This window comes from Molothrus ater, chromosome 3, assembly GCF_012460135.2.
Source record: "Molothrus ater isolate BHLD 08-10-18 breed brown headed cowbird chromosome 3, BPBGC_Mater_1.1, whole genome shotgun sequence".
Lineage (NCBI taxonomy): Eukaryota > Metazoa > Chordata > Aves > Passeriformes > Icteridae > Molothrus > Molothrus ater.
The window spans coordinates 108,058,574-108,071,788 of record NC_050480.2 but is presented as its reverse complement, the minus strand read 5'-3'; the positions used below and the strand labels follow the sequence as shown (position 1 = coordinate 108,071,788).

Below are 13,215 nucleotides of genomic sequence, written 5' to 3'. Positions count from 1 at the left end.
TCTGGCTTGTGTGAAGTATTTCTCATGAAAGCCAGTGGCTGATTTCCTTCTGGGCAGCCGTTCAGAGCAAGTACAGCACAGCTGTGGCTTGTGCTTCCTCAAGGCTGTGGTAAAGGGAGAGTAGTGTGTGACAGCATTTCATGACTTGCTAAATGGACACAACTCAGCAATGGTCACATAGGGCAGGTTAATTCAAGGGAAGTTCCTACCCTTAACTGGCTTTGCAGTTTAGAGGGGAATAGGGGATATTTAGTGACACTTCCAGCACTGAAAGCAGATGTTTCATTACACTGACTGCCTCCACACAGGGACACTCCACACTGGGTACAGCAGCCCTAAAACAAACCCCTCTGGGGTTCTGTGCTTTTTGGGCATTGGCATCATAGAAACAGTTCCAGAATTGAGCTGATTTCACCTGACTACAGCTCTGAAACACTGCTTTCAGTAACTTGCTGCCTACACACTGCCTGTGAAAATAAAGCAACTTTGTGTACCTCCAAGGACCAGACCACAGGGACAGATATTTGCTGTAACATGCATGGTAGCATCTTTTATTGCAAAAAACAGTAATAGAGATTTGTTAATAGGATTCAGATTAGGATTTCATTATGGAAAGGCTGGTACCCCTATTGAATTTATAATTTTCATGTGCTTGCAACAATTTTTGTAGTTTACTATCTAATAATGCTCTGTCACCTTTACTGTAGAGCAAACATGCCATGAAAGGTTTAAACAGCAGCACAGGTATGGCCAACACAGCATCCATGGCATTATTTAAGCAGGGAAGGAGACTGGGAAGTAAGTCTGTTGGATTTCCATTTTACAAAACAACAGGACCCAAGCACTGCACATTTGTCCTTCTCCCACATGCAGGTCAAGATTGTGCTGTTTACACTTCTGACAGAGGTCAGGGGAGCAGGGGGGTTGAAATGAGCTGATCTTTAAGGTCCCCTCCAACCAAACTATTCTATGATTGTGTGAAAAGTCAGTTTGTACAACATTTCATCTTACAGCAGACTTGGCAGTTCTGGGTTACTGGTTGGACTTTTCCAACCTAAGTGATTTAATGAATCTGATTTTTCTGCTTTTAATTTTTTTTTTTTTATTTTGAGACTGCATTTCTTGTAGCAGTATTACTGCAGCTCTTGACCAAGAAAGTCTGGAAGATTTTTTTTTTTTGTAAAAGAAATTGGATTCCCATTATTGGTAAGCAATAGCTGTCTTTTCCATATATGGCAGCAAGGTGGGAAATAAGAAGTCTGTTACATAAGAACTGTGACCTAAAATTCCAAACTTCTATCACACTTCCAGTTATTTTTAACAAAGCCATACACTCTGCAGAGTCCAAGGAATATTTGGGATTCATACAAGTTGAAACCATTCTTCCCCAGTCATCTCTCCCCAGTTCAAGTTTGTTTTCCACAAGTGTTTTCAATGAAGCCAGCACTCCATCCTTGACAGCATTATAGCAAAGATGTATTTTAACTTCAGCATTTCCAAACAAGAAGAAACAAAGAAAACATTTGACATCTGTATGCTCCACAGGTCAGTAATGAAACACATCATGCATCATTCTTGGTTTCCAAGTTTTAAGTTACAAGCAGTACACAGTGTACTCAAATTCTCTTTCCAATAAACTTGTTTATACATCATAGAAAGTATCATATACACAGAAACCAAATCCCACATCCCCCCCACACAAAAAGGTGTCTGAAAAAATGTCACATCAGAGAAAAAGCCGCAACTTTTCTCCAGTGGCATCATCTGTGCTTTCAATTTCATTGAGCTCACACCCAGCAACTTAAAACAGTTGGGCAAATGTCCTAACAAGGAACTACCCAAGAGGTACCTGCAAATACACCTAAGACAAAAGGTATTGTTTGATCCTAATCTGAAATACCCAAATGCCACAAGATTCCCTTCATTTTTTACAAAGTTTTATTTTGCCCTCCTCAAAGAAGGGCCTCACAGTGCAATACAGAACAATGACATCAACAATTCTCACATTTGTGTCCCCAGCCCATTCTGGTATTATTGTTACCAAACCCTTTGTTGGGGGAAACCTACTGCTCTGTCCTTGCTGCATATTTGGGCAGGTAAATCTAAGTCCCAAATGACTGATCAACACTGACAAACTTTGCCCCCTCCTTAAAATCAAGGCTCACTTTGGCTGATGATAGAACTACACTTGCCACCATTAAAAGTGGGGTTTAAGGAAAAGCTCTGAGATTACAACCCAGTTATTGTTACATCTGCCATGATCACTGCTATGAAATTATTGCAATAAGAAGAATTTCTACTAAAGCAACATGTTCCAAAGTGCAGAAGCAAGAGGTGAGGGTTATGGCATTGTTATGACAATTGTTACTGTTATTGCCTTATCAAACTCTGCAGATCTTCCTTTAAACACACAATACCATTGTGCTATTCATTTTTAAGCTGCAAATAAGCAAGAAAAGGTGGACTCAGTGCATCAGTTTGCTGTGTGCCATCCACTTTTTGGAAGGTGGGTAGGGAAGGGATTAGTAACAACTCAGAGGTTTGGGTTTTGTGCTCAGACTTCTCTGGTCTCTGAAAACTGCTGTGAACATGTTACAGATGGTGTGGTTCAGCTGGAGCCCCTGCAGCACTCGTTTTACCTGTGCCAGCAAATTCAACTTCAGGCACAGCTAAGGGCCAGCTTCACTAAGAATCAGCCTTACAGACCTTTTCCTTCAGTGTTTTCTTAAGAAAATGGCAATGCAGGAAAACAAGGCAGTTCACAGCACAGTAACAGCACTGAGTCAGCTGGAGTTCACAGGATTTCATACACATCCCACAAATCAAGGGCTGTCTTCTAACAGACCTGCATTTTTCCTGCCTTCCTAAAGTTACTATTACAGCTGAACTTTCAGCATAACCCTTAAGTTGGGCTATTTCATTGCCTTCCCTCTGAAGCACTCCCTGTATCCAAATGTGGCCTCTGGAAATGTCCACATCTGTCTGCAGGACAGCTTGGTGCTAAGCAAGTGTCCCTGCCATCACAGAGGAACACAGCCGATCTTCATTAAGTCTGGAATTTAGCCCAGCAAAAAGAGTTTTGTACCCCAGCCCTCCCCTTGCAGTACTGACTGTCAAGCCCTTGGTTTGGCAGAGCACATCCAAAGCTGAGGTGTTCCCATCCTTGCCTTCTGCTGGGGGCTGTGGATACAGACATGAACTGCATTTAAAAATACCCAGTCTGCTACTTCTGCACTAATTTTGAAAGTTTCTTTCTCCTTCAGGCATTGTACTCAGCAACAAAGTGCAGAGAAACACTCTCTCATCTCACAGGGAGAAGAGGAGGAGTCTGACAAAAAGACAACTTTTCTCACTTCAGAATGTTTTTCATACAAAATTTAGTCAGCAGATTCTCACCATTTAATTGAGCTCACAAAAAACTTCACAGCTACACTAGCAAGAAGATTTATTGCCACACACAATCAGAATATGTACCTTTGATGACTCAGAATTAATATTTTTCCCTGACAGAGGTTTTCCTCTGGAAAATTAAACTCCGGTCTTACACCTTTTTTTTGATTATTATTAAAATGTGCTTTTTCAGATTTAAGAACATTTATGGCTTAAGATTTATACAGCTGCCCCTTAAACTGCATGTGTAATCCTGATCATGCCATTCCAAGGCCTACCCAGACAGAGCAGATAAAACACAAGTCACAGGTCAAACTCAGAATCTCCAGAAGCAGACCAGGGACAAGCCTGACAACACTCTGAAACCAGCCTGAGCAACCTTGCTCCTTAACTTATTCACCTCCCTTACTACCACAGAAATACAAAAGACTCCATTTGGATATACAGGTGTGGTGCTTGTACATGTCTTTATCCTGCCAGCTGCATGGAACTCCTAGAAAATTTAGTGCAGTGTACAGGAAATTAAAAAAAGTAAAGACCTACATTTACCTGAAATCATATCTAAAGTGGTAAAAACCTTTATTTACTTAAACAAATTTTTAAAACATTAAGCATCAAGCAGTTTAATGCTGATTGCTAAAGGCAATACCACTTAAGATTTGTATTTTGGGGCTACAGTTAATACAGTAATTTGAAGAAATATATGTAACTCTAAACTTAGACACCTAGCACTGCATGACCTAGCTGAATAATAATGTTCTTTCCTGCAGGATTTAACCCACCAAGTTATGTGTCATGGTGATCCATGCAAAAGCTTCCTTGGGCAGGGAAGGAAAATACTAACAAAGAAGTTTAGTACCATTCAGTGACTTGTTAAAATCAAAGAGACTCAAAAAAAAGCCTCAAAGAAAAAAACAAAAAAGAGGGTGAGAAATGAAATCACCTTTAATAGTCTGTGAGGTGCACCCCAGTTGATGTTACCTCCCTAAAAATAGCCATAAGGTATTTGAGGTCTATTGTCACTACAGGTCTACATACACACAGAGCTCCCCAGGTTTACCTAGGATATCTTCAAGCCCTGGAAGCTGAAGTGGCTGCAGTGTGAAACAGGAACATGCTCTCTCTCCATCCCTGGTTGCAAGGGATCAGCATCCATCTCCTTTCACTCCACGTATTCATGCTAATCCACCTCCACTGTTTATTTTCTTTGTATAGGCTTATTTTAAGCCCCAAACAGGAAATAATCCCGGCTGTTATTAATCTTGCAGCAGCGGCTGGGCAGCTTCAGTGTGTCGGATTTGCATGGAATTTGCTTGGGCAAGGACAAAATGCTTAACAAAAACTGCAGTAAAAACAAAAACAAGCAAGCTGCCCAGGAAGACTCCTACCACAGTGGAGTAGGAATCTGCACTACGGGCTCCAGGAACTTTCTCAGCAAGTATATCCTTCACAGCATTGAAGGAACCATTGTTGGGCAGTGGGCTGATGCCAAGCAGATGGCACAGTAAGGGGTACAAGTCCGTAGCATTCATGAATTGTTTGGTGGCATTCTTTCTGAAAGCAGGCCCAACTGCCAAAAAAATGGGATGCATTTCTGGTACAGTGTTGTCATATCCATGATTACCAACTAGAAATAAAAGATAGATAAAGGTCAATATTCCAAAGTTGCAAAACAAGCATTGAACATTTTCCTAGAATTAGCAGAATGCAGAAAAGGCACAGCATCCTTAGAGAGGGTTGTTTTGACAGCACAAATGTCTCCTAGCAAATACCAAGGCTCAGAACTACAAAAAGAAAATACCTAAAAACCCACAACAGAGAGCACTATTTAACAAAGAGGGGGGGAAAAGTGAGCTCATTGTCAATGGCACACTGTGTACACCCACACTTCCTTGATTTTCCTCAAGGAAAAATACCAACTTTGCAACTGGCCCAGATCTCTTAGAGAAAATTAAAAAAAAAACCAAACATGTAGAGTCAGACTGTCCATGTGACTCCAAGGAGACACTTTGAAATTTTGTCCAGTTTTGTGCACCATCAACTCCTCAACAAGGAAGAAGAACTCACTGGTGGATGTCCAGTGCCCACTCCTGACAGGGGCATTAGAAACTGGGAATGTGTCAAACACACAGGCACTAGAAGGTGCTTTCAGCAGCCACTGAAAATCTTGTTAAGTCTTGCTGATAACACACTTCAAGTTCACAACCAGCAGCAAAGTTCAAAAGGTTCTCAATTAGAAATGCAAGAACTGACCATGTAACACCTGTATTTTAGGTTACCAAGAAGTTAGACTTCACTGCCTCCATGCTACCTATAATAAATCTCAAAACTGGAAGGTGAGGAACTTCAAAGTGTTGGGGGTTTTATTCCTCCAAATCACCTAGAATGCATTTTTTCCTCCAAGGCAAATGAAAATCACCGGTGTGCAGTAACACAATATCCAAAGACTCTTGGTAGCAATAGAATGAGGTTACTCCAAGTGTAGCATCGAGACAAGGTGAGAACTTTCAGAAAATGTTCTTGTATCTTCCAACCCAACCCTTCTCCAGTAAATAAGAAAAACATGATAAAACAACCCTATTCACTCTCTACTCAACGCATTCAGTTGCAACTTTCTTTTTTCATTTCTCAGGAAGTGCTTGTTGCTTTGCTACATCCTGAAAGACCTCAAGTATGGGGCCACTAAAACATGTGATCAATCTTATCTCAGCAAGTTTAATGTTTAAAGAAACAGTAAGTGCAGATCCTCCTCCCCTAACAGCAGGGTGCTTCCCATCCCATCAGGGGAAAAAATTATAAATTTCACTAACTTTAGTTTCCTTCCCAGCCTTAAAAAAAAAAAAAATGAACTTTGGTTGCTGATACTAGGAGATAAAGTACCACATAAGGTCCCTGCCTTGGAAGATACAGCAAAACACTATAAAGACAGAATACTCACGTAGAAAACCATCAGTCTTGTTCTGTACAATTTCCCATCCTTTATCAGCCACTGCTAAGATGGGCTGGATTTTACGGTTGTGTTTGTAATGAAATCTATCTGGAATCTGCTCCTTTTTATACACAGTCATGTTGGGATGAGCGTTGGCCAGAGCTTCATATACTTCATCCAGTTTGCCTTCAAACAAACAAAAGAGACAAAAGACAAAAATGAAACATATCAGTGTGATTGCTGAACTCATCAGTAGTTGAAATAAGAGGGCAAAATGTACTTTCCCACAAGTGAATTATAACTGTAAGAGACAACAGTGTGTGCACAGAAGTTCCTGTGAGAAACCCAGAGCCTCAGTCACAGTAAGGTTCCCCTCAGCACCAGAATTCACAGCCTGTTCCCAAGCAATTACTGCCTTGCTAATTTTAGAAAAATCCCTAATTTCACAGTTATCAGAATGTAAGCTTCTCACAGGAATGAGTTAGGAAGCATTCAGCTGACTCCTGGAAAAGCAACCAAACCCTTCTAGCTTTGTGCAATGCCTGAAAACAAGAAGACACCTCCTAAACCTGTTTGTGAGGTAATGGCTGCATTCAGGCCAAATTCTGTCACCTAGTGACAGCAAGTGACACTTTTAATCTATTTTAAAGCACTTTGTTGCTTTCCTTTATTATTCAGTAAAAGCCAACAGCATGAGCTACTCCTCTGCATTCCTAGTGCCTGCTCCTTTCCTTTCCTAGTCACAGTGAGCACAAACCCTCAGGAGCTCTACTGACACTGAATAAATAGGCATTTTCCACCCCCAGTCCTTTATTTGCTTATTTCCAGTTTCTGAGCTTGCCTTTCCAGTAAAAGCCACTGAAGAGCCACAACCAGTTGTTCAAGCTGGCTGGAACACCAGTGCACAGAATGGAGGAACCAGAACAAACAGCCAGGAACACCAAAGCAAGTGCAGGAATTGACATCTGACCAAATTTCTTCATTCCCCACCTCCACTTAAGGCCAGATTCCTATTGAGAGCCGTGGAGTGCACACAAGAGACTCCTGTGACACAACAAATCCTCAGCTCTCTTGACTTAGGTAAGTATTTGTGTGACACATGCAGCTGAATGTGTCTGTGTGTCTGCAGGCCCCTTTGAGACTGCCATTTCCAGTATCCATGGAGTTTTGAATGGGTATCAGTGGAAAAAATCTGGGAGAAAGTAGCCAATGTTTCTAAAGAAACCATTTTCCTTTTCCCCCTCAGTTCCTCGAATCCAATATAGAAAATCTGAAGGAATAGACATTAATTTATACATTCTGAAGGAAACACATTATTGTTTCTTATGTCAAACTGGCACAAAAAAAAAAAAATCACTAAATTAAGAAACAAAACAAAGGTCAAGATGAGACAGCAAAAGTGAAGGTATCAGAGATAGTTACAGCAACAAGAAGAGGGGCTCTAATGTAGCATTTCTAGGACTATATTAGTAATAAAGTGAATTTTGCTATGCCAGCTTTCTATTTGGGCTAGCAGGGAGGAGAAGTCCCAGATATAGCAAATTTGGTTTTACCCTAATGATTTGAATGAATATATTTATATTAAATGCAAGAAAAAGGCCAGCATCACCAGCTGTGGTACAGGTACAGCTTCTTTGTGAACAGCTAGTTCTCCACACACAGTAATGCACCAGCATGGGTAAATAATGGCTTTAATCCATCTCTTGGGGAAGCAATAGATAGTCAAACAGTTAAAAGAAATTGCAGCGTTTTTAAGCATTCAAACTTTTCCTCAATCTCACAAAGTTTTACCATCCCTTTGGTTTAAGAAAGACAAATTGAATAGCAGGTGAAGAATCAGTGTTATGTACTTAATTAGCTTACTTATTAGCTCATACCTGAACTGACAGTGACACTCATTGTTTTATAATAAAAATCACATCTGGTACCACTGAAGGAAAGAATTTTAGCTGTGCTCAAAACTGATTCTTGTTTATTGGTAGTGTAATAAATACCTGAATCTCTGGGCAAAATCAAATCCAAGCTGTTCCTGAAATCCACTGAAATGGCTTTTTTATTGTTCTGTCATCTAATTGCAGCAGAGACACTGTTTCTTTTCAGCATTTAGCAGACAGGAGAATCAAGTTACACATCTTAAAGTTCTCCTTTACTGCATTAGGGAGGTGTCAGCACTGAAGTTTACTTTTACAGCTTCTTTATTTGTTAATGAGAACATCTTGGACAACCTCTGTGGGGACGAAGCTTCCAAACTTGGCTCTTTTATCACCACAGAGAGAAACAGCACCCAGCTACAGGGCCTGACTGCTCAGGCAGCAGAGACCTCAGTTTGGACATACTCACATTTGAATCTGGAGTATTCTTCAAATTAAAAATGACAAGACACATTTGTTCAGGCTTTAATTAAGTGACTTACAGGTCACTTAATTCTGCAAAATACTCTCCCTGCTTAGGCACTAAATACAGAGTACTATCTATCCACTACTCATGCAAATGTTACAGAATTCTTTAAAAACACCTTTCCAGAGGGTCACCTTGAAATTCAACTTCCATATTAGCACTTTTTTTGTGTGGGCAGGGGTGTTATTTTCCAGGTTTACATTTTTGCACCAAGTAGTTTACAGTACTTGATCATCAAAATAAAAAGCAGATGCATTAGTGACACTAAACATACACCTGACACCTCAGCAACTCTTAGGTGACTGCAACCAGATTTCAGATTTTGATTCCAACATTGTTCTTGCCCACCTTTATCTAAATAAAAATGGTATAAATGTAACTGCCTGGCTGTTCAGCAGGACGGGGGGAAAAACCTCAGCGAACTACAATAGCTGGCAGCCAATCAAATAGACAACACAGGCTTTCTTTTTATCAAAGATCCCCATCTGTTCTCAGTTTACTGTTTGAGTTAGAAATATAATTCTTCCACTATGGCTTCAGCATCTTGATGAAAGGCAAGATATGTAACGTTCAGGTGTTATCTATCTAGAGCACCATTCAGCCTTGATAATGCCATTAGATTATCTTACTTCTCACAAGGACTAAAGGATCCTTGGCAATATTAGCACACAGCAAACAGATTTGCTCCCTTTTACTTTCTGAAAGTTCATCCAGGCTTTTGGCAGAGCCCACAAAAAGAACAAAGGGATCCTGCAAGTACTCCTTGTTCAAGGCTGATGTCCTACTGCCATCAGTGCTGCTACCATCAACTCAGTCTATGAAGTTTGGATACTCAAGTACCTCCTCAGGAACGTTACTGCTGCAGCTCCTACCTTCTTTTGGCAAAATGGCTACTGCAGGGGAGTGGTCGATGACTGTATAGAGCTCTCTGCTCACGTACTGATCGAGCTCAATGAGCCTTTCTGAGGACGACTGTGACATTCCGTGATCACTCGTGACTATGACATTTATCACATCCCACAGCTTCGCTGTCTTCAGTTCAGAAATGAGATAGCCCAGTTTTCTGTCAATGTCACTGATTATCGCTCCCATAAGTGGGTTTTCTGGGCCCAGAAAGTGTCCAGACTCATCAGGCTGTTCCCAGTACAAGAGACCGAAGTTGATGGGTTCTTCTGATGTAAACCACTCGATGAGCTTTGCTACCCTGTCTTCAAAGGGAACAGATTCATTGTAGGGCATGTAATGTGTAGGCAAGACTCCATGTATCTTCACATCTGTTCCAGGCCACATAGCAGCACCAGATTTATGTCCTTCCCTCTGGTTCGTCACCCATATTGGACTGGCCTCTTCCCAGAACTTGGAATTGTGGGTGTTCATTTTGTTCAGGGAGAAGGTTTCGTTCAGGACAGGGTCATACATCTCGTTAGCCACGATGCCGTGGCTCTCAGCATAGAGCCCTGTCACCAGGGTGTAGTGGTTGGGGTAGGTCTTGGTGATGAACACGTTTGTCACCTGCCTGACGTGCACCCCGCTCTCCATGGCATAGTGGAAGTTGGGAGTGGACACCCTGTAGATGTAATCCCAGCGAAACCCATCAAATGACACCAGCAGCACCCCGGGCTGGGCTGCCTGGAGACACGGCGCACTTGGAAGAGAGAGTAAGAAAATTCCCAGGACTTTCCAGTAACTGCTCATGGCTATTCTGGAAGACATCTGTCCTCTCTTCTGAGGCAACATGGCATCTGTTGAGCAGAGGCAGAAGTTGTCAGTCATAACTTAAGTTTTAAGAATGAGTGGCTAAAATATTCCTTATGTATTTATATCCTCTAAGATATATTTTACAAAAGCATGCAGTGACAGGACAAGGGGGAATGGCTTCAAACTGCCAGAAGGCAGGGTTAGATTAGATATTAGGAAGAGATTATTTACTGTGTGGGGGGTGAGGCCCTGGAACAGGTCCAGAGAAGCTGTGGCTGCCCCATCCATGGAAGTGTGAGAGGCCAGGCTGGACAGAGCTCTGAGCAACCTGGTCTGGTGGAAGGTATCCCTGTCCATGCCAGGGGCTTGGGACAAGATGACATTTAAGGTTCCTTCCAACACAAACCATTCTGTGATTCGAATTCTGATCATAAGACTCAAGGATTTTGACTCCTCCTAGCTATGACAGGCATTCCTCATCTAACAGTCTTTATTATGTCCTTATCTGACAAAATATGACACATAATTTCACTTTGCACTGGCTTGTGCTCCCCTGCCCCAGTTTCCTCCTGTTCTTCCCAAACAATTTCTTGTTTAAAACTCAGATAACTACTCAAAGCAAGATCCCTGTAAGAACCCTCACACAGAACTTCTCTGTCTGTAACTGACCTAAAATTTCATGCTAATATTCCTCACTTTTTGTTCAACAGGCATCATTTAACCACAGGACCAGATATTGCTCAATCCAATCCTGCATATGGGTGATACCAATATTCCTTAGAGTTCCCTTTAGGTTCCCATTTTTCAGCAATCCTCTGGGACTAAATCACCACTGAAATTCAGCTGGAAAACAGTGAATTTGCAACCAATAAACCCATCTTAATACTCAGAGTACATAAATAACCTAGTGAATAAAAGAAGTTACGGTATGACAAGCATCTGAATACCACTGCAACAATGGAATGGGATCTGTGGCTGCCCCTTCCCTGGAAGTGTCCAAGGCCAGGCTGGACAGCGCTTGGAACAACCTGGGCTGGTGAAAGGTGTCCCGGTCTATGGCATGGGGGTTGGAATGAGATGAGCTTTAAGGTCCCTTCCAACCCAAACCACTCTGTGATTATAGGATTCTGCGACTTGCAGGCAGTCAAACATTACACCAAAATTGTGTCTCTCCCAAAATTAAAATCCAGGCCTTGAATTCTGCTAAGAACAAACTGACATTCCAGAAATTCCCCTTTCAGCAAGCAACACAGACCCAAAGGCTGTGGATTACCTCAGATCCACCTGATGGGGGATTTCTTCCAGCTGAACCTGAAGGACGAAGGGACAACACAATGTTGTGTTCATCGGAATCCCAGCTGCCAAATTAGACATAGCCCATAAATCCCCTTTCTGGGGAGGGATGAGTATGGACTGAAGCCCTCTCAAGTGTAATCAAGTCTCTGCTTCTGAATTTTACACTACTAATGATCTCATAATGATCTATAATTCTTTTATTCTAATTCCTTAACTGCATGCTCTCAATAAATAATAAATGACGGCTGGTTTGGTTTTTTTCCAAGGCCTTCTCACACTGCTCTTCTGCGGATACAGCCTAAGCACATCTACTGACTTGGGTCTCTGCAGAACTCGGCCCCACAAAACTCTGGGGACCCGAGGGGCTCCAGGGGGACGAACCCACCGCACTGCCAAGGGCAGGAGCTGCCACACGGACACACAGACGGACAAGACAGACAGAGAAGCGCCCCTGGCCCCGCTCGGCGGCCGCCGGAGCCCAGCACACACGGATGCCGAGCCCAGGCCGCCATTCCCCACACGCAGCGCCCACGCCCCCACCAGCCCCGGGCCGGAGGAGGCCGAGCACCCCCCGAGCTCCGGAGCCGCCGCCGTTACCTGAGGGGCCGCGGAGCAGCCGGTCCGGCCCGGCCCCGCCCGGGAGCGGCCCCGGCGCCGTCACTCAGAGCGTGCGGGGCGGGACGGCGCGGGGCGGGCCCGGCGGGAGGGGGACACGGAATTAATTACGGAATTACGGAGGCACGGCGTCTGTTGGGTCGGGAGAGAGCTCTGAGAGCACAGATCCAGCCTGTGGCCGAGCACCACTGCGCCAGCTGTACCGCAGCCCTCAGTGCCATGTCCAGTCTTTCCTTGAACACCTCCAGGGACGGTGTCTCCACGGCCTTCCTCGGCAGCCTATTCCAGTGCCTCATCATCATTTCTGTGAAGACATTGTTCCTAATGTCCAGCCGAAACCTCCCCTGGCTCAGCTTGAGCCATGTCCTCTTGTCCTGTCCCAGCTTGAGCCATGTCCTCTTGTCCTGTCCCTGTTCCCTGGGAGCAGAGCCCGACCCCCACCTGGCTGCCCCCTCCTGTCAGGAGTTGTGCAGAGCCAGAATATCCCCCCGAGCCTCCTTTTCTCCAGGCTGAGCCCCTTTCCCAGCTCCCTCAGCAGCTCCTCCTCAGGCCTGTGCTCCAGAGCCTTCCCCAGCTCCGTTCCCTTCCCTGCACACGCTCCAGCCCCTCAATGTCCTTCCTGAACTGAGGGGCCCAGAACTGGGCACAGCCCTGGAGGTGACCCCAGCAGTGCCCAGCACAGGGGGCAGTCACTGCCCTGGCCCTGTGCCACACCATGGCTGCTACAGCCCAGGTGCCTTTGGTCTTCTTGCCCACCTGGGCACAGCTGGCTCATGCTCAGCTGCTGTCCCCAGCACCCCAGGTCACAGGTGAGGTGATCTTGGGTGGTGTTCCCCAGTACAGCCCTGGCACGGATGTCACAAGGGTAGTAAGGGCGTTGCTGCATGTCA

At 43.8% G+C, this 13,215-nt stretch overlaps 1 protein-coding gene across 2 annotated transcripts; it reads right to left on the bottom strand.

The window, feature by feature from the left end:
* Positions 1–1,454: 1,454 nt before the first annotated feature.
* On the bottom strand, positions 1,455–12,394 carry ENPP5 (ectonucleotide pyrophosphatase/phosphodiesterase family member 5). Of its 2 annotated transcripts, none has more exons than XM_036379924.2 (4): positions 12,308–12,394; positions 9,589–10,458; positions 6,329–6,505; positions 1,455–5,017 (listed from the first exon to the last, which is right to left on the bottom strand). In XM_036379924.2, the coding sequence occupies exons 2-4, from the start codon at positions 10,451–10,453 to the stop codon at positions 4,647–4,649; spliced, it is 1,413 nt and encodes a 470-aa protein (XP_036235817.1). In that variant the 5' UTR covers positions 10,454–10,458; positions 12,308–12,394; the 3' UTR covers positions 1,455–4,646. The 2 variants fall into 2 exon arrangements, with proteins under 2 accessions (XP_036235817.1, XP_036235818.1); XM_036379925.2 differs by lacking the exon at positions 12,308–12,394 and adding an exon at positions 11,688–11,717.
* Between the last annotated feature and the right edge of the window lie 821 nt (positions 12,395–13,215).

Coding starts and splice junctions, on each gene's coding strand:
- ENPP5 (XM_036379924.2), bottom strand. CDS start 10,453: ATGTTGCCTCAGAAGAGAGGACAGATGTCTTCCAGAATAGCCATGAGC. Junction 6,506..9,588: donor AGCCATTTTGCCAAAAGAAG/GTAGGAGCTGCA, acceptor GTTTGTTTGAAG/GCAAACTGGATGAAGTATAT. Junction 5,018..6,328: donor CAAGACTGATGGTTTTCTAC/GTGAGTATTCTG, acceptor TTTTATTTCTAG/TTGGTAATCATGGATATGAC.